This window comes from Alosa alosa, chromosome 3 (genome assembly GCF_017589495.1).
Source record: "Alosa alosa isolate M-15738 ecotype Scorff River chromosome 3, AALO_Geno_1.1, whole genome shotgun sequence".
NCBI classification, from domain to species: domain Eukaryota; kingdom Metazoa; phylum Chordata; class Actinopteri; order Clupeiformes; family Clupeidae; genus Alosa; species Alosa alosa.
In genome coordinates, this window is record NC_063191.1 from 4,596,882 (window position 1) to 4,615,992 (window position 19,111).

The 19,111-nt window shown below is 42.9% G+C and overlaps 1 protein-coding gene across 1 annotated transcript in view; it reads right to left on the reverse strand.

The window, feature by feature from the left end:
• Window positions 1-7,964, reverse strand: part of LOC125292260 — a 37,174-nt gene extending 29,210 nt beyond the window's left edge. The window contains exons 1-7 of the mRNA XM_048239475.1: window positions 7,940-7,964; window positions 7,573-7,678; window positions 7,376-7,519; window positions 6,922-7,058; window positions 5,878-5,892; window positions 5,589-5,597; window positions 4,884-4,895 (exon numbers count right to left, since the gene is read on the reverse strand). Of these exons, the coding sequence (XP_048095432.1) occupies window positions 4,884-4,895; window positions 5,589-5,597; window positions 5,878-5,892; window positions 6,922-7,058; window positions 7,376-7,519; window positions 7,573-7,678; window positions 7,940-7,964 (448 nt within the window). The remainder of the gene's footprint in view (window positions 1-4,883; window positions 4,896-5,588; window positions 5,598-5,877; window positions 5,893-6,921; window positions 7,059-7,375; window positions 7,520-7,572; window positions 7,679-7,939) is intronic.
• Between the last annotated feature and the right edge of the window lie 11,147 nt (window positions 7,965-19,111).

The following is a 19,111-nucleotide window of genomic DNA, read 5'->3' on the forward strand; positions in this document are numbered from 1 at the left end:
CATTGCTTGCAAAAGACACCTGCAGGTATGTGGTGGGTGGTTTTAGAAATGGGGAGTAAAGGGGCAAATACAGATACACGGTGCTCAATGCACAAGTGCACACTTGAACAGGCACACAGTAACTATCCTGAAGTCTATTTGTAGTGCTAAGCCTCAGATTGATTGGTGTTCAGTTTTTTCTGTAAGTGTTTTCAGGTATGTGTGCGGGTTTTACCAACAACCAGATGTGCTTCCATTTTGAATTCAAGTTTTTTCTCAATGATAACAGGAGATTTCACCTTTGAACAAAAAAATTGCAGATTGTGTGCAGTGTTTGGCAATAAGTGTGTTGCAGAATTCCAAACAATGTACAAAGCAGAGAATGTGTTTAAACTATGGTTCACTAGTTCGCCCGTCGGCATGATTGCTATACTTAGTGTATAAGCTAAGCGCGTGTTTGGCATTGTAGCTGGCCGTGGTTATGGAATGCCTGAAGTGGAGATCGTGATAGAGTGATGGCCACTTGCACCCCCCAGTGTAAGGAGAATGCATAACTGGGCTATCAGTGAAATGGAGGAGTAAGGGGAGGAGGAGGGATAATTTTGCGAGCGCCACAGCGTGTGACGTATGGATAAGGAGGCCGGCTTAAATGCCCTGGCGTCGGAAGACAGGTGAGTTAATTGCTGTCAATCTTCCCTAAGGGCTCCTCCCAAACTTTGTTTAGAAAACATCATTTACACAGTGTTTAAAGTATGTTGTAAGAAGTTTCGTTATTGAGGCTTTGGACATTTTTATTTTTAAAGGCTAGTTATTTCATGGATCCAGGATACTATGCATCCTGATAAAGTTCCCTTGGCCTTTGGAATTAAAATAGCCCCATATCATCACATACCCTTTACCATACCTAGAGATTGGCATGATGATTATTCAGTTAACTTATTAGCTGGTTTGATGCTCATTGAGCTCAATGCAAATCAATGCAAAGCATGGATTCAAAAACGTATGAGCCCAACTGTATGCATATATATATGTGTTTGTGTGTGTGTGTGTGTTTGTATGTGTGTCTGTGTGTTTGTCTTTATATCACAAAGAATGTATGACTGTGTGCGTGTGTTTGTGCCTGTGTGTGTGTGTGTGTGTGTGTGTGTGTGTATGTACAGTGGGCATCGCTTTCACATGACCACTTCAGTCATCAGCAAGATACGAAGCTGCGTGAAGCTTTAGTACCACTTTCAGCCACTGTACATGCAGCTCTGCCCGTCGCCCCTTCTGAAAAAAAGGAGGCTACCATTAAACATAATTGTTGCCGGGTAATCCCAGCCCTGAATTCAATAACAAAATAAATCATGCATAATTAAACATTACACCTCGATTTGGAAGCTTGGGTATGGCTTAAGACAGGCTTGACTACGGTGGTAAAAATCGAAATTTGCTGTCTACATTATTGTCAGTGTTGGGGTAACGCAACTCGCCAAATCAAATTGGTGTGATACAATTGAGCCAGTGAAATAACTGTTCAGAATTAATCCTAGCCTTGTGTAGGCTTCTGCAGAAAACAATGTTGTTGCCGAGCACTTAATTTATTACAGATTTAATAATTATCTGGCTTAATGCTTTTAACAGGCTACACAATAGAGGCTTAGACAACTATGAAAGACCCACATTTTGGTTTCAGAAATTAATTTGCCCTACTTCTTGACTGTAATGTAGTCAATTAACGTTTGGATATGTCATTTTTATTTTCTCAAATAATAAACAAATACATCTGCTTTATGCCGCAGAATTACATTCATATTTGGAACTACAGTCCAATACCTAAACTACTAGTGTTTCCCAAAACCATAGTAGTACCACCTGGCAAACCACTATCGTAAAGTTGTGTAGTTACAACTACACCTCTCTCGATCTGTGGTAGAATGCTAGTAGAAGACAGTTCTGGATCTTTCATGTCAAAGACGCCACTGACGCAGTTATTTGTTTGCAAATTAATAACATACCATATATTTAGGTTTCTAATTTATATTTATTTTAACCACAAACATCCATTTTAAAATGCCCAAGGCAGAAAATACATAAATTAAAAGTCAATTTGCAGCCATGTACGTGCCGCGTAAGTAAAAGTCATACACCTGCAGATAATAATAAGGTGGTAGTATCTTTTGTGAGTCAGTTGAGAATATGTAGCCTTTGATTTTCATGGGGGGGGAGTCCTTGTTAGTTTCGCAAAACCAGGCCAAGAAGGCTGATTCTGATTTTGATAATATGATTCGCACAAAGATAACAGGTAAACAACAATGTGAACATTGTTGTCAAATCTTTAACCCAGATTGAACTCTTGGACAGGGGCTGATAACTGCTGCGGTTTGCTGTCATCTGCCAGCCTTAACGCTAATGCACCACAGAAGTATTGCAGGTGCCCGTTCACGTACTATGTAAATGCGACAGTTTTGAAACATTCAGTCACAATCGACCAGTTAAACCGAACAATGCATCCTGTTAGTAAAAAGCTAACCTCCGTGGTTGTAATGGGAAGCGCACACCAGATCAGCTTGTAGGCCATTAGCAATCTGTTTATTTTATTTTATGAAGCCTATACAGTAGATCACCCTGTCACATTCTCACTTTCGGCAGACAGATGCAATAGCCATTGTCCAGTAGTGAGTATAAAGCAATTAAGATAGTAGCCTACAAAAGTGCTATACTATCAAAAAAATTCGTTTAAAGCGAATAGCATTTTGCAACTTGACAAAACACTGGATTCAATATCGTAGGCACAGGAGAAAACTTGTACATCCATTGGCCCGTGGGAGATCCGCATGCCAGCTGCCTCCTTCAGTGCTATGACTCCTGTTGATGACTTTGTCCAGATGGTCTATGTATTTATTGCAACGTTCAGCTATTGAGTTTGTTTAGCAAAAAACTCTATTGCAGATATCAAATCTTTTGTTCATGGGTTTGGCTCACAGCAGAGGCTTAGACAACCATGACCCACATTTGGTTCATATTAATTTGCCCTACTTATTGACTGCAATGTAGTCAATTGACTGGGCTTGACAGGTTATTTTTATTTTCTGTACAATAAACAAATACATCTGCTTTATAAATTAATGACTTGGCCAGCCTATAGAAGTACATTTTGGAGAGAATAGAGAATGTCATGCAGGAAGAATCTGTAAGCTATTTGGCGGCTGGTTACCAGCAAACAATGTTTAATGCATTAACTCAAGACGCCAAACAATACAAACAGAAAAGGATGCAGCAGGCAGCAAATGTAAGATGAGCATTTCCGTGGAAGAACAAAATGCTGAATGAAGCCCAAGAATATGAAGGCATATCATTTTGAGTTGTTATTTTTTTTGAAGACAGTAAAATGGACGGGCTATATAGGCCTAGTTTGCAGAAGGAGACATAAAGCGTTAGCATGCCACACACTATCCACAGCTGTGGTAGTTAGGTAGGAGGATTACTGTTTATTTATATAAATTCTTCAACAGAAGACCTGCCTCGAATGCAGCTTGCCCAAAAAAAAGGCCTGTGGTTTTACGCAGCCTACAGTAAATAGGTCTTGAGTGAGTTAGAGTCCTCTCGCTTTCTTTTCAAAACCACCGCCAAGGTGGAAAGTTGGATTCGTTAGGGGCAAAGGGCCGGATTAACAATTCATAGACGCCCAGGGAACAAATGTCTGATGCCCCCAGCCAACGGAATGGGCGGTCAGTTGTAGGCCTATAGGAAGATTTCTATTGCCATTTGCGGCACGATGGCATCTGTGAGGCCAAGCCACCCAAGTAGCCCGCTTGTTTGCAACCAACATTACACGAATATTTATACGTAGGCCATTGAAATATTTCAACACGGAATATCAGTGCCGGGTGAATTATGAAAAATCCAAAGTAGCCTTATGGCTGAAAGCCGTTTGGGATCCCCCCTGTCACAATAACCATACAAAAGTTAAAAACAGATGACAAATCACCGACATAATGCACCAATAATATAGCCTAGATATTCCACCATATCTGAATACATTATTTATTTTAGAGGGACATTCTGTGCCCTAGTCCACTGTAGGCTACGACTATTAACACCTTCCACCTAACCCCGTGAGTGGGGGTATTATAATCGTGAAAGAGCACCATTGGAGTAGCCTATCGCGGGGCCAGCCTAAAATCGTTCGATTGTTGTGTGCCTTCTGGTTTCTCCACTACTGGTTTTCACGTGCGTGCATCGCTGCAGCAGTTGTCAGACATTCACAAACAAGTTGGTGTTTTAGGAAGTTTGAAGTCGCTTTTTCATACACTTAGTGCTCAACTACATTGCAAGCACTCGGGACCAAAAGACAAAAAGACATGTAAAAAATATATGTTTTTGAAAACTAGCATTAAACTGGATTGATCCCGCAAAAGCAACACATGCGCACAAACTTGTGACCATCAAACCGTTTATCGCCTGTAACTCCGTGATAACAGGGGCCGTAACAGGAAGGCATTTGTTGGAGCAACGGAGGTTAATATGCTCTATATTTTGTCCAAATGATGTCTGTCTATCATCGTTGCACTCAGAAAAACCAGAATGTTTACTGTAATTTGTCCCATGCGTTTCTTCGGGTTGCAAACCGGATTCTCGCAGCTAAAGTCTGTAGTGAAGTCTGTGTAGTTTTTTCAGGCTCCATTTTTTTTCACAGGCACCCTGCTCACTTGAGACATCTGCCGTTGTTTGGGTTGTTGCAGCCGTTTGCATCACTGGAAAAATACAAATTAAAGTCGCAGCGGATACACATTGATCTCCGCCACGCAGGGACCGCTGAGGGAAACTGTGTTTGGCAATTCTGCCCACTGTATGTATGTATGTGTGTGAGTGTCTGTGTGTGTGCGTGTTACCAAACATTCCAACTCCTCTCTGGTACTTACTAGATATAACACCTAAAGAAACCAGAACCAGAACCAGACATGAGATCATTAATGAGGCCCAATGGATGCAGATATCACATTACATGAGGACATACTGTAAGAATACTCTGCCTGTGTGTGTCTGTGTGTGTGTGTGAGAGAGAGAGAGAGAGAGAGAGAGAGAGAGAGAGAGAGAGAGAGACTTGAATAACTTGAATTTCCCCTTGGGGATCAATAAAGTATCTATCTATCTATCTATCTATCTATCTATCTATAAACTATTGTCCGTAAGTTGTTGTAGTTTGGAAATCACATAAAACTTTGTCGGGAAAACACAAACATTTTAATGCATAAGATTGCCAGTGAATTTTGAGATTTTGTAAGCCTTTTTTTTACAATGGAACAAATGGCAGGACTTTTACTTTCTGAAGCTACTATGAAGGATTATGCATAAACCATTAGTACTATGGTTAGGAGCATGGTGATCATCATCACCATAGGGTACCATGGTAAAACCATAGTTACTGCATTAAAACCATAGTGAATTTCCGTAAGGGATAGGGACCAGAAGCAGAGATGAGATCATTAATGAGGCCCAATGGACACAGACATCACATTACATGAGGACATACAGAAAGAATACTGTGCCTGTGTGTGTGTGTATGTGTGTGTGACCCCCTCCTTCCTAAAGAAACCCAAACACTCCAACTTCTCTCTGGTACTTACCTCCTCCACCTAAAGAAACCAGAAGCAGAGATGAAATCATTGATGAGGCCCCATGGACACAGACATGTAAATGTAAATCAGGTTTCTCAGCCAAGTATACTTGCGTATACAAGGAATTTGGTCTGTGCATTTATCCCATCCGTGATACTTTGTGTGTGTGTGTGAGAGAGAGAGACAGATAGAGAGAGAGAGAGAGAGAGACTACACTGTGTGTGTGTGTCATGATGAATATGGGATCCCCCTCCCTCCTAAAGAAACCCAAACATTCCAATTCCTCTCTGGTACTTACCTAAACCAGCTGAACCTAAAGAAACCAGAAGTAGAGATGAGATCATTAATGAGGCCCAATGAACACAGACATTACATTACGAACGTAGCGTTCACTAGTTCACATTCCGTAATTTGCAAACAGATATACTAGCATAATAGAAAAGCATGTTTGGCGAAGTCTCTGGCCAGGGTCCTGAAGTGATTTGCAGGATCATGCAGGAGTCAACTGCGCAGGCAGGAGTCGTGCAGGATTCCGCAATACACCTCCTTATTCTTGAACTATGGAAGACGGGAGGCGTAAGGGGAGGTGGTGGGTTGCAAGCGGAGTGACGCCGATGCTGCAACTTCGGCAGGTAGAGACAGACTGCGAATAAATAACCTGTCTGATTGAAGGAGGCGAATAAATAACCTGTCTGATTGAAGGAGGCGAATAAATAACCTGTCTGATTGAAGGAGGGGTGGCCAATTCCGTCATGCTCCTCCCGAACTTCCGTTTGTTACAAACGCCATTTATCAGTGCCATGGCCAACCAGCAGAAACCGCACGTTATGACACTTATGTCAACGTCGTATTAATCAAACTTCATCAGGTAAACAGCGCCTTTCTCTGCCCCTCTACCACAATTTACGAACGTTAACAACTGAACAACATACTTTAATCACAAGTGCAGTTGAATGAACTGATGACAACATTAAAAGGAATCAAACGACATTTAGTGATCATGATCTAATACAGTACATGATGTCAACAAACAGGCAGATAATGAAGAGCAGTAGGTCTACTCAAACTAGGCCTACTTGTGCACGTAGGCTATGGAAGATTTGTCAAATCTAGCAAGTAGTGGATGACGTGAAAGTGTAAGTAAGTAAGTGTAAGTAAGACATTCGAAAGGCCAGCGAAAGTTAAGGTTTCTTTTGATATAGTACAAAGACGCAAAACTGGTGTTCCGCATTTAACACCTGATTTTACAAGGTGGACATATTTAGGCACAAAATAGACGTGTGTTTTTATGGGCAGTTTTAGTATACAGAGGAATACCTCAGTGTGGCCTGTTTGTACATACCTCGCCATTTTTTTATGCACACGTTGCGAAACAACATCTGTGTGTGTGTCACAGCAGCCGCACCTCGTTCCTCTGTTCCGGCTTCAGTCCCTGGATCTACTCCAGTCCGGGTTCCAGCTCCAGCTCCAAATGCAGGCCTAGTCCGTTCAGCCTCACCTGAGTTTTAGTAGCACTCACCTGTTTCTAGTTTGCTCGTTATGTTTGTATTTAAGTCCTTCTCCTCTCAGTTGTCTTTGTGTGACACACACACACACACACACACACACACACACACACACACACACACACACACACACACACACACACACACACACACACACACACACACACACACACACACACACACACACACACACACACACACACTTCCATTACCCTAAAATGCTTACTAACTTGTCTTTCTGTCTTTCTTGCTGTTACACACACACACTCAGCAGAGAAACAGAAGACTTACGTCTGATTCCCAACCCTGGTGTCCTCTGATGACCTGACTCCTTTATATTCCCCTCTGCTCCTCCTCAGTGTGAGAGACACGTCTCCTCTCTGCAGCTGCTGGGGGTCCACACTCACTCTGCCCTCATACTGTAGCCCCTCCCCTCTATCACATGACCATTCTTATACAGGTAGATACAGTCTGTCTCCCTAAACCACCTGATCTCCATGGCAACAGCACTGGTTTCAGGAGAGAGGTGACAGCGCAGTGTGACATCACCCTCATTATACTCCACAACATGATCAGGGGTGACCAGTTTAAAACCTGCAGGGGGAAACAGTGTTAAAGATATTCATACACACACACACTTACATTGCCATAAAATGCTCACTATGTCTGTCTTTCTCTCTTTCTTGCTTACACACTCTTACTCTCTCTCTCTCACTCTCTCTCACACACACACTTCCATTACCCTAAAATGCTCACTATGTCTATCTTTCTCTTTATCTTTCTTTTTGTCTGTCTGTACTCATTCACACAAACACACACACAAACACACACATGCACACCACAGATATTGCTTACCTTTGTCTGTGCCCCCAGTTGCCATTGTGCCTGTAATGAAAACAGATCACTGTGTCATGTTCTCCAACATCATTAGTCTCCAGGGTAGTTCTAATTGTACAGTCACCAGTTTGCTCTATACAGTGTAATTGTAAAGTCATATGCCGTTTATACAGTGGTATGTATGGTGCATCAACTTAAGACCTATTTCTGTTCAAAGTAGGTCTTACCTCACGGTCTAGTGCTTCAGCTGTAAGAGTGAAGTTATGTTTCCTCTGCTACTTAGAGTCTCAAACACACCAAACACACACAGGCTGTTTCTCCTGCAGACTGGACACTGCTGCTGTAGGCTTCACACACACTGTGACTCCGTGACAGGAGAACAGGATCCCTGAGTGTTTCAGCGTCAACAGGAGAACTCCTCTTCAGAGAGATACGGAGGCCATTTTCTCTCCCAGTAACAGTCGGTCTGACATGTCGTCCAACAGAACCAAGCTTTCTATAGTCAGATCATGACGGGCATTCTCTGACCAAAGAGTAAAGTCCAAGCTCAGGTGTTTATGGTCTTTGTGTTTAATGATTAACCTCCACACCTGAAGACTAAAGACCCTTACGTTTCCTTACTGCAGTAATCCACTGCTGTAGTTGGAGAGAGTAAAGGAGAAGAGCTGTGTGGTTTGTGGTCAATATTTGGGCACTGCTAGAGAATGTAGAGGAGGAGGAGATAGGGGCAAGGAGGTGAGAAGGAATACCTACACACAGGCACGAAAGAGGCAGGAGGAGACGAGTCCCCGAGGGTTCCAGAAAAGATCCAGCTCAGGGGGTGGGCGCATTGCAGACGTACGTGCTGAGCATCCTGATCGGCACGGTGATGGAGGTGGGCTTCATCGTGGTGGTGCAGTACTCATGTAATGCCATGTTCCTGAAGGAGGAGGCCAAGCGCACTTTAATGCCCCCTGTAAAGAACATGGTGGACTGCTACATGTCACAGCCCACTGAGAAGAACATCTTCATTGTGTTCATGCTGGCCTGCAAGACACATGGTGGACTGCTACATGTCACGGCCCACTGAGAAGAACATCTTTATCATGTTCATGCTCACATAAACTTTCCGAGCCACAGAGAGACGATTCAGCTGAGATGGGATCATCAGCATCAATGTTAGATGTTAGCATTAGGTGTTAACATTAGCATTAGCTGTTAGCATGGGTTCCATTAGCATCTAGCCCCGCTATTGGAAGGTTAGTAGCAGCTCTCTCTTTGTAGATACTGAGATACAGTTGAGAATAATAACATGATGTAGATGCACAACATATGGTAGCTTTATGACTCCATGTTTATGTCTCTAAGTTTGTTTATTTGTTTGTTGTTTTGTTTCTGTAGTGTTATTGGTGTGGTGGAAATATCAGACAAGCACACTATTCAAGAACATGGCGACAGCCCGCATCTTTACTTCACGTTCAACAATACACTACATTTTACATCCTTATACATCACATGTATAACCATTCCAGCCAATCAGAGGCATTCACCATTAGACTATATAACTTGAACAGGTAGCTGCTCATGCTACATCCCCCCCTTAGAATAGCACCTATTGCGTAACCAACAACTGCATAACCAATTCAGTACAACAGTACCATAACAAATAGTTGAATACAGGTACTCATGAATGACCGAACCCAACAACGCCCAGTGTAACTCAACATTATAAGTAATTACTAAAATGATTCACACCATCCAGACTAATGCAAGACCCTTATGAAAGCACATAGTCTTGAGATGAGCAGGTGGTTTGATGCTCCCACCTGGTCTGGTGTGGGCGGCATGTTGTGCATTGCTAGACTGTACTTGAGGACCCTCTCCCAGACCCACTTCTAGCGGAGATTCTGTGATGTCCTCCCTAGCTTCACTCTCATCACCATCATGAGGGCTGGAGTGATCATGATCAGGGCAGGGGTGCTCTGTCTGGCCAAAGGTGTCTCCTGTTCCCAAGGAGTAGCAAGCTTCAGGAGGATGTGGGATGACATCATAAGACCGTGGTTCCTTTCTGATGTTCACCACTATTGCTGGACTCCACTTGTCATTTATGTCAAGGTTGGTGTGCCATCCTGTGTCTATTTTCTGTGGCCTGTGGTGTAATATGGATCCAATAAAAATCATCACTATCAGTGTCTGTTTCAATCGGCGCCACTACTCTCCCTGACTTGCACATTGCAGAAAAATGGTTCTTTTTTCCAAACGTGTTGCAATATGCATTGTATGCAGGGCATCTTCTTGGCCGATGTTGTCGCCCGCATTTGCTACATAACTGAGTGTGTTCTTTGATGGGTGTTTTGCGCTTTGTCCATGTATGTGGTTTGGAGTCCTTGCTCCTGATAATATCCACTTGCTCTGTTGAGCTGCTGGAAGCCATTGCAAGAGCCTGTGCACTACTTCCTTTGCTCGACATAGATCTACAGCTTTAGTCAGGGACAATTCAGGGATGGACAGCAGTTTATCACATAGAGCAGTGTCAGTCACGCTAAACACTATTTTATCCCTTAGCATGAGATCTGCTGAGCCTCCAAATTCACAATTGCGAACTCTTGCTTTTAGTTCAGTTACAAATTTGTCCATTCCTGCTTGTGCATTGTATGTATAAGTAAGTATAAGTATATATACTCTTTTGATCCCGTGAGGGAAATTTGGTCTCTGCATTTATCCCAATCCGTGAATTAGTGAAACACACTCAGCACACAGTGAGGTGAAGCACACACTAATCCCGGCACAGTGAGCTGCCTGCAACAACAGCGGCGCTCGGGGAGCAGTGAGGGGTTAGGTGCCTTGCTCAAGTTCAGCAGCCGTGTTACTGGTCGGGTTCGAACCGCAACCCTCCGTTACAAGTCCGGGCACTAACCAGTAGGCCACGGCTGCCCAGAACTGTGTGTGCCCAGAACTAATGACGCTCATAAACAGTGTTTTTTCGTTACTCACAGTACTTTTGGAAGGCGGCTAACACATCAGAAAGTGTCGTTCGCATCACCATACTCAATCGTACGCATGTTATAGACTTCTAGCCCATCCTCTCCGATACAGTGCAAAAAGACAGCAATTTTCCTTGCCTCTGCCTTATCACTGAGTCCTGACGCCTCGAGGTAAACTTTGAGTCGCTGCTCCCATTTTGGCCAATTCTCAGCCAGGTTGCCAGTGAAGGACAGTGGCGTCGGTTGTGTGAACAACTCCATGGTCTTGCGTTACACTAGTATCTGTATTTAACGGTCTCTCGCCTTTGCTATGCTTCAGTTTGTTGAAGGCAGCCACTTCTGACACCATGTAGTGTTATTGGCGTGGTGGAAATATCAGACCAGCACACTATTCAAGAACAAGGCGACAGCCCGCTTCTTTACTTCACGTTCAACAATACACTACATTTTACATCCTTGTACGTCACACGTATAACCATTCCAGCCAATCAGAGGCATTCACCATTAACTTTAACAGCTGCTCATGCCACAGTTTCCTATCAAGCTAACAATTTAGTTTTTGGTTCCCGAACGTTCCCTGAATGTTAGTTTTTGAGTAGGTTTTGGTTCCCATGGAAAGTTTGCTGAACGTTCTTGGTTATATAAAACGTTCCCCTAACGTTATCTAAACGTTGCAACCTTTAGAGAACCTTCCCCTAACGTTCCCTAACCGTTGCAACCTTTAGAGACCTTCCCCTAACGCAGTGTTTTTCAACCTTTTTTGTGCCACGGCACACTTTTGACACTTAAAATGTCCCACGGCACACTAACATCCTGTGTGAAGAAAAAATAAACATACCATAGCCTAAAATTTCAAATAATACACAGATATGGCCTTATTATGGCTTCTATGCAAGACCTGCTCAATAAAACAAACGCCCTCTTTTTTATTTGTAGGTGACTATATCTAATTTATTTGTTGTTATGAACTGGATATGTGATGATTCTGTGAATACTGGATATGGGGCCCCCGTTGTACAATGCCTGCATACCACAAATAGTGCAATCATACAATCAATGAGAGCATGTGGTTATAAATTCTTTGAACAGTTGCTTTTCTGGACCAGTGAGTGACATTTGGGTAATTTTCTGCGGCACACCTGATGATCTCTCCCGATACACAGTGGTTGAAAAACACTGCCCTAACGTCCCCTAACCGTTGCAACCTTTAGGGAACGTTCCCATAACGCCCGTTTACGGACAGGACAAGACTTCAATCGATCACCTGAAAGCAGAGGTGCTGTCTTCGCCCTACTGGCGTGGGGGTAGGCCTACGTGTAAGGGTTGGATTCCAATCTATGATTGAACCAGAGCCTGTCTGATTGAACTGATTGTCGGATTGAAGTGAAATGTGAAATGATGAAAGTAGTGAATTTTCTTAGTTGTCAAAAGTGTTCTATTGATAGATTCTTGTTTAAAGTTGTTTCACCTAATACGGTAAAACAAAGCACAAAAGTATTTTTTTTATTTATTTAGTAAGAAAATGCTATAACCTTTAGGGAACGTTCCCTAACCGTTATTTTTTGGTTTGGTTTGAACCAGAGCTAATGAGCGGAGCTGAGCGGTGCAAATCTTCAAACATCCTCCTGCTCCAGTGAAATCGCTCCACGTTCGCTCCAGAGGGAGATATAATCTAAAAGCCGAATTGTCACCTTATAAAACTTAAATCCCAAAGAACTACGAACAACGGCAATGTCACTCATAGAACATGTATTGTAAAAGAGTCTAATGCAACACCGACAGTGCAACAACGAACAAGCTTGGCAACGTCAATACATAGGCCTATAAGCCTAAAACTAAAGGGTTCAGTGGAATTAATTGCCTAAATAATACAGGTTTAGCATCCAAGTTTTACTTCAGCCTTACTTAAAGCATAGGCTATTCAAATTGCTCACATTTTTCTTTGCTCTCCGTTGCACACTCATGTTTCCGCAAAATGTGTCTTCTTAATGGAAAATTCCGGTATTTAGCACTTTGAGTCCCTTTTTGGTTTGTTTTGGATGAACTAGAGTGGTGGACACCGAAATCTTGACGATTGGTCCTGTCTCGACTTTTCTGACTCGTTTTGAATCGCCTTTGACTTCTCAGAGTGGCTGCAAACAGGCATACTGTAGGCTGTAGTACACATAAGTATAACTAAAGGGATCAGTGGGATTAATTGCCTAAAGAATACAGGCTTAGCATCTAAGCTTTACTTTCATCCTTCTACTTCATATGAAGCATATTCAAATTGCTCACGTTTTTCTTTGCTCTCCTAAACACACTCTCATGTTTCCGTGAAATGCGTCCTCTTAGATTCCAAAATAAATCTTTACTCACTGAAACAGTGTCACCACATGGTCTACATTGTATCTAGTTGTTTTGTAGGAATAATACACTTGTATGACTTATCAGTTTCCTTTCTAAAATATTTAGCAAACTCCGACCCCATCAACGAACTTACAAATTTAACTGTCTTGGGTTTATTAGGAAGACATGAATTCTGGGTGGATTTGGACATGCCTCTCACCAGAATTTAAAATAAATCTACTTAATAATAATAAACCAACTTAAGCATAAAATGTTTAAAATAAATGGTGCATATTTTGCAGGAAAATGAATGTCTCCTTGTTCATGCCCTTTAGTCAATGGTTAGGCTACTAATCAATTCTTAGTTTACTTTTGAGTATTATAATTGCCACCCACTGACCTTTATTGGTATGACTGTAGTATATCTGTAGTCTCAATATGCTATACAAGCAATAAGTATGCAGGTAAGTCAGTGACTAGTTAAAAGTTCAGGCTCAGGATTTTTTTCTACTATCACCCCTGTATTTATCTCTATGGCTCTGCTGCCTGTGAGTGTCTGTAGGTCAGCATAGTCCATATTAAGACGTTAAGACTGCTCCTCTAAACAATTCCCAATCTAGCTTAGTCTGTAGGCCTAACTGTTGATTTTTAACTGGGGTGATATTAAATCATGAATATGAAAACTGACATATTTTTATGGTCTCGGTCTCGACTCGGACTTGCTTCCTCAAAGACTCAGTCTTGACTCGGACTCGACTGTATTTGAAAACCAACAGACTCAGTCTCGACCCTTCAAAGACTCGGTCTTGTCGGACTCGGCATAGGTGGTCTCGTCCCCATCACTACCGTTTATCCAAGCACTTTGGTTTCATACCCGATTTTTACGTACCCAAGCAAGAATACTTCCCTTTTAAATCCAATCCTGCTTATATTTTAAGCAAAGTCATACTGAAAACATGATTCTACTTTAAACAAACACTTCAAACATGATTAAACTTTAAGCAAAGTTACACTTCAAACATGATTACCTCCATATAAAACATAACACCTCCATACAAAGACATTTTCATTTTCATAGCGTGAACATTGAAGAAACACTCTCCAAAATAGTGTAAAAATAAAACCAGCAAGGCATAGCAAAGCATAGCACAGCAAAAGTAAGCAAGATGCACTTTTAGTCAGAACATGAACATTTTGATGTGTTTGGTTGAACTCCTTTACCATATCTTGTTATCCTTTAATTCAGACACTTATTTATTCAATCACAGTATAGTATACAAAACACATTTCAATCCCTTTTTTCAAGGCTTCTTGGATGTGTTTCTTTATCTATCTATCTATCCTATAAAAATAAAACACTTGAATTTCCCCCTGGGGATTAATACATAGACCAAAAAAAAGAGATATAAGAAAAAGAGGGAAAAAATATATATATAAAGAAAGAAAAATAAAAATAAATAAATAAAGAAAGAAAACTGGCTTTGATACAGTTATCATGGTGTTGGCTTGTCTTACAGAGGTAATCTTTCCTTTATTTTAACCTCCTCAAAGCAGCTTTTATCCATTATTAAAAAAAAAAAAGTCAGGGTTCCATCCAACTAAAGTGGAAGAGAGCCCATTTTTCTCAAATAACCTTTCATTTTTGGCAATCTTATGGGTTACCTTTTCCATCCTGTACACATCCTCTACCATCGCTAACCATTTATTTACATTGGGTGGTTCAACCTTTTTCCAGCTTCTTGTTATTTGTTTTGATTCTCAAAATCCAGAAAAGATAACACTGCCCTTTTCCCAAGATTGGGGTTGTATACCCAGAAGTATATTGTAACGTTTGAAGGTTTCAGGACGCCAAGAGTTGTTCAGAGCAAGCTTTATTGGCTGAGAACGAGGGCAGGTTTAGACACAGATCACAATGCACACAGGGCAGGTCAAGAAGACACACACACTACACCAACAGGGGAGGTCCAGCCCCCCACACAAAAAGGAACACACATGATGGGAAACTAAAAGGGAAACATGTTACACTAAAGACACTAACTTTACACTTATAACTTAAGAGAATAACGACATAAACCCCTAAATGTTCGCTCTCGTATCCCAGCATGCCTTTGGCAGAGAACACATAACACTGTCTTTCTCTTGGCGACGCTTACATAGCTCCCCAACAAGCCGTTGCCGCCCCTCGCCGGCAATGACCACGGTGCCACCTGCTGGCGTCGGGCGCGTGCCGCCACCAGTCCGATCGCGACAGTACCGCCAAATCACGGGGGTGCACACGCGCGGGAGCTCACTCAGCAAGGCGCCACGCGCTGCTAGCAATCCAGTTCCGAGGCGCGCAGCCACGCGTGGCCAACCCGCCCGCCACCACTCCCCTTCAGCAGCCCTCAGTGCACTTTTCTCGGCCCGTCTCACGGCATCCTCCTCTCTGGCGGAGCCCTAGGTGGCCTTTTTTCAACCGCCGACACTGTACCAAGCATGCCAGGGTTCGAGGGGGGCCAGATGAAGCTGCACCAACGCCACTCCGGGCCGTCCGAGTCGCCGACCAGGACAGACAGGCACCGACTCCGCAGCAACGGACCGCGCTGAGCTCTCCCGCTGCAGCTACCGCCTTCGCGTCCCTCCTCGGTGTTGCCATCTCGCGAGCCGCCCTGCTCCTGCCCGGCCCGTTCCACTCCTTCCGGCCTCGGGCGAAGGCACGACCCGAGATGGTCATGCTAACTAACTCCACACAACAAACTTTTTTTTTTTTTTCTAAAGGCCGCCAACAGGCCAACTAGAACGGCCCACACAGCACGGTGCCTCTCACACGCACTCCAAAAGTTTTAAAGTTCAGAGTTCAGAGGGCCTTTCGTCGAAGCTGCCCCCACCGTCGTGAGTTAAAACGCCCTCAGCGGCTCCACCAACCGCCCATCGTCCTAGGGAACCTTCTTCCTCGCCAGCACTCACCTGCTCTGCTCACACGCTGCTCGCCCGTGGAGTCGGGCGCTCAGGCCAGCGTCGTTTTTTTCTCCGCTAACGCCTCTTCAGACCCCTCTTCCGCAAGATCTCCTCCCATGGCAGCAGGTCAGGCGACGGGGTCCTCCTCCTCGGCAAGCCTTGGTGCGAGCCTTTAGAGCCTTATAAGGGCTGGCGGGAGCTCGAACGGCCCCCACCCCGGGGTCAGGTCGCCTGCCCTCAGGATAACTCCCGGGGCAGGGGCAGCTCCGCCACATGTTCCTGCAATGGAGGCATCCATCACTTTACTTCTGACACCACTGTAACTTTTGAAGGTTTCAGAACGCCAAGAGTTGTTCAGAGCAAGCTTTATTGGCTGAGAACGAGGGCAGGGACCCAGACACAGATCACAATGCACACAGGGCAGGTCAAGAAGACACACACACTACACCAACAGGGGAGGTCCAGCCCCCCACACAAAAAGGAACACACATGATGGGAAACATGTTACACTAAAGACACTAACTTTACACTTATAACTTAAGAGAATAACGACATAAACCCCCCAAATGTTCGCTCTCGTATCCCAGCATGCCTTTCGTGGGAGAACGCTACCACTGTCTTTCTGCGCCGACGCTACAATATTATGACACTCTATAGACACCAAGTAAAGAATATATGTATTAAGTCAGCGTTGGTTGTCCCACACTCCCTCCAGCAACTGGAGCTAGTTTGAGTGAACTTATCTATCCATCTTCTAATTCCACTTATTCATCAATATTATTTAACAGTTGTCGTTTTAGGGCTGTCAAAATTAAGGTGTTAGTATCTGGCACTGATAAGGCTACACACATAGGGTGTGGAATCTGAGAAGTAGATCAAATCCAAGGGACAGGTATGTCACTTCAATTATGTATCCAATCAGAACAACACATATTGAATTCCATATTAATATAAATTTAAATGGAGACACTATATAAATCTGTAAACCATCAGGGATATTTCATTATCATGGTATCAGGAAGTAATGAGAGTATCCTTTCAGAAAGGGGAACATTTCTCCCAGGATTTGTATATATCGTCATATACACATTTACTCTACCATTAAGAGACCATTAAAATTAGACAAAACATGAGTTTGTAATCATTTCTCATTCATAAAATTAAATTTACCTAAAAGTGGAATTTAGGTGTGTCCTCCTGTATTTAGGAGGAGAGAGAGGGAGAGGGAACACAGCAGGGTGATTGGAAGCCAGACACCAACCCAGGTAACATGCCCATATGGGGCCCACATGGGTTTTACTTGGGTTAGATGGGCTTCGACTGGGCATGGGCTCAGAGTGCTGGGACCCAAATGGGCAACCCAAATGAATATGCATGGGCTGTAAATGGGCTTACCAAACTTGGGTTCCATGTCATATGTTTTCCTCCACAATGAATGCTTCTGCATAGTGTGGAACAACATATTAGAAATGTTCATGTCAAGACTTCATCTTGAAGTCTTTAATCTCAAAATGATCTTGAGATTTTTTATCATGTTACAATAACTACATCTGAATACATACTCTCAGTACATGCTTCCACCCGGGCAGATTACTGTAGGCTCCAGATGAGATAAACCTGAGTTACCCTTGTGGGCCCTACACGACACCCGTAAAGTGACCATAATCTGCCCATCAGGGCTAACCCAACTAGCGCCACCATGGAACCCGAGGACAAAATTAGCATGGCCCCAGCTAGGTAGCCCAGATGGGGCACATTTGTCAACCCACAACCGACCGACACGGTTCCCAGATGGGTGTGTTACCTGGGAAATGGCTAATCAATCAATTGCTTCCCACTTCAATCATACAGTACCCTCCAGAATTATTGGCACCTTGGGTAAAGTTGACTAAAAACAGCTATAAAAAAATCATCTTTTGATGATTCATTGTATTCACAATGAAAACAATAAGGAAAAATCCACCCTTGAAGGGAAGAAAAATGTATTCTGAGAAAATCTCATGAAGAAATAAATATTTTTTAACAAAAACACATTGCTCACAATTATTGGCACCCCTAGAAAAATCTTATATACAAAACCTAACAGAAGTATTTTCCTATCTAATTTCAACTTATTTAATACTTACTTAAAAAGGTATTAAAAGCAGGGGTGCCAATAATTGTGAGCAACATGTATTTGTTAAAAATATGTATTTCTTCATGAGATTTTCCTTTTTCTCAAAATAAATGTGCTTCTCTTCAAGGTTGGATTTTCCCTATTTTTTTATTGTGGGATAATACCTGTTTTTAATCAACTTTAGCATAGGTGCCAATAATTCTGGAGGGTACTGTATAAGGAAACAAAGGTACATTAATTACAAAAGTAAAAGTATAGGCTATCCCCTTTGGGCAATATCAATGTCTTCCTGTATCAGGGAAGTTTTGTGAGAATTATTCATCTCTCCTCCTCCTCTACTCCATCCTACTCTTCTAGACAAGCCTAAGATGCTTTCTTTCTTTCCCTCCCTCTCTGTCTATCAGTGTTTCCTGTAACAGCAGATGTCTCTGATCTCTCTTCTCTTCTCTTCTCCATCTCTAAGCTCTGAGCTCTGCGCTTATCGACCTCCTCTACCAGATGACTCTACCAGATGAGTCTCTGGACAGTCTCCAAAAGTCCTTCCATCTGTCTGTCTTTCAACTCTATCTGTCTGTCTTTCAACTCTATCTGTCTGTTCTTCTCCTCCACCTGCCTGTTCTTCTCCTCCATCTGCCTGTTTTTCTCCTCCATCTGTCTGTTGAACTCTCCCTCCATCTTCTCCTTGCTGATGCTGATGTTTCTCTGTAGTTCAGGCAGGATGATCTTCATGAGGTTTCTCTCTGCTTCAGCCCTGGCATCTCTCTCATAACTCTCTCTCATCTCCTCCATCTCCTCTCTGTGTCTCTCCTCCATCTCTCTCTTCTCTCTTTCTATCTTTTGTGTTAC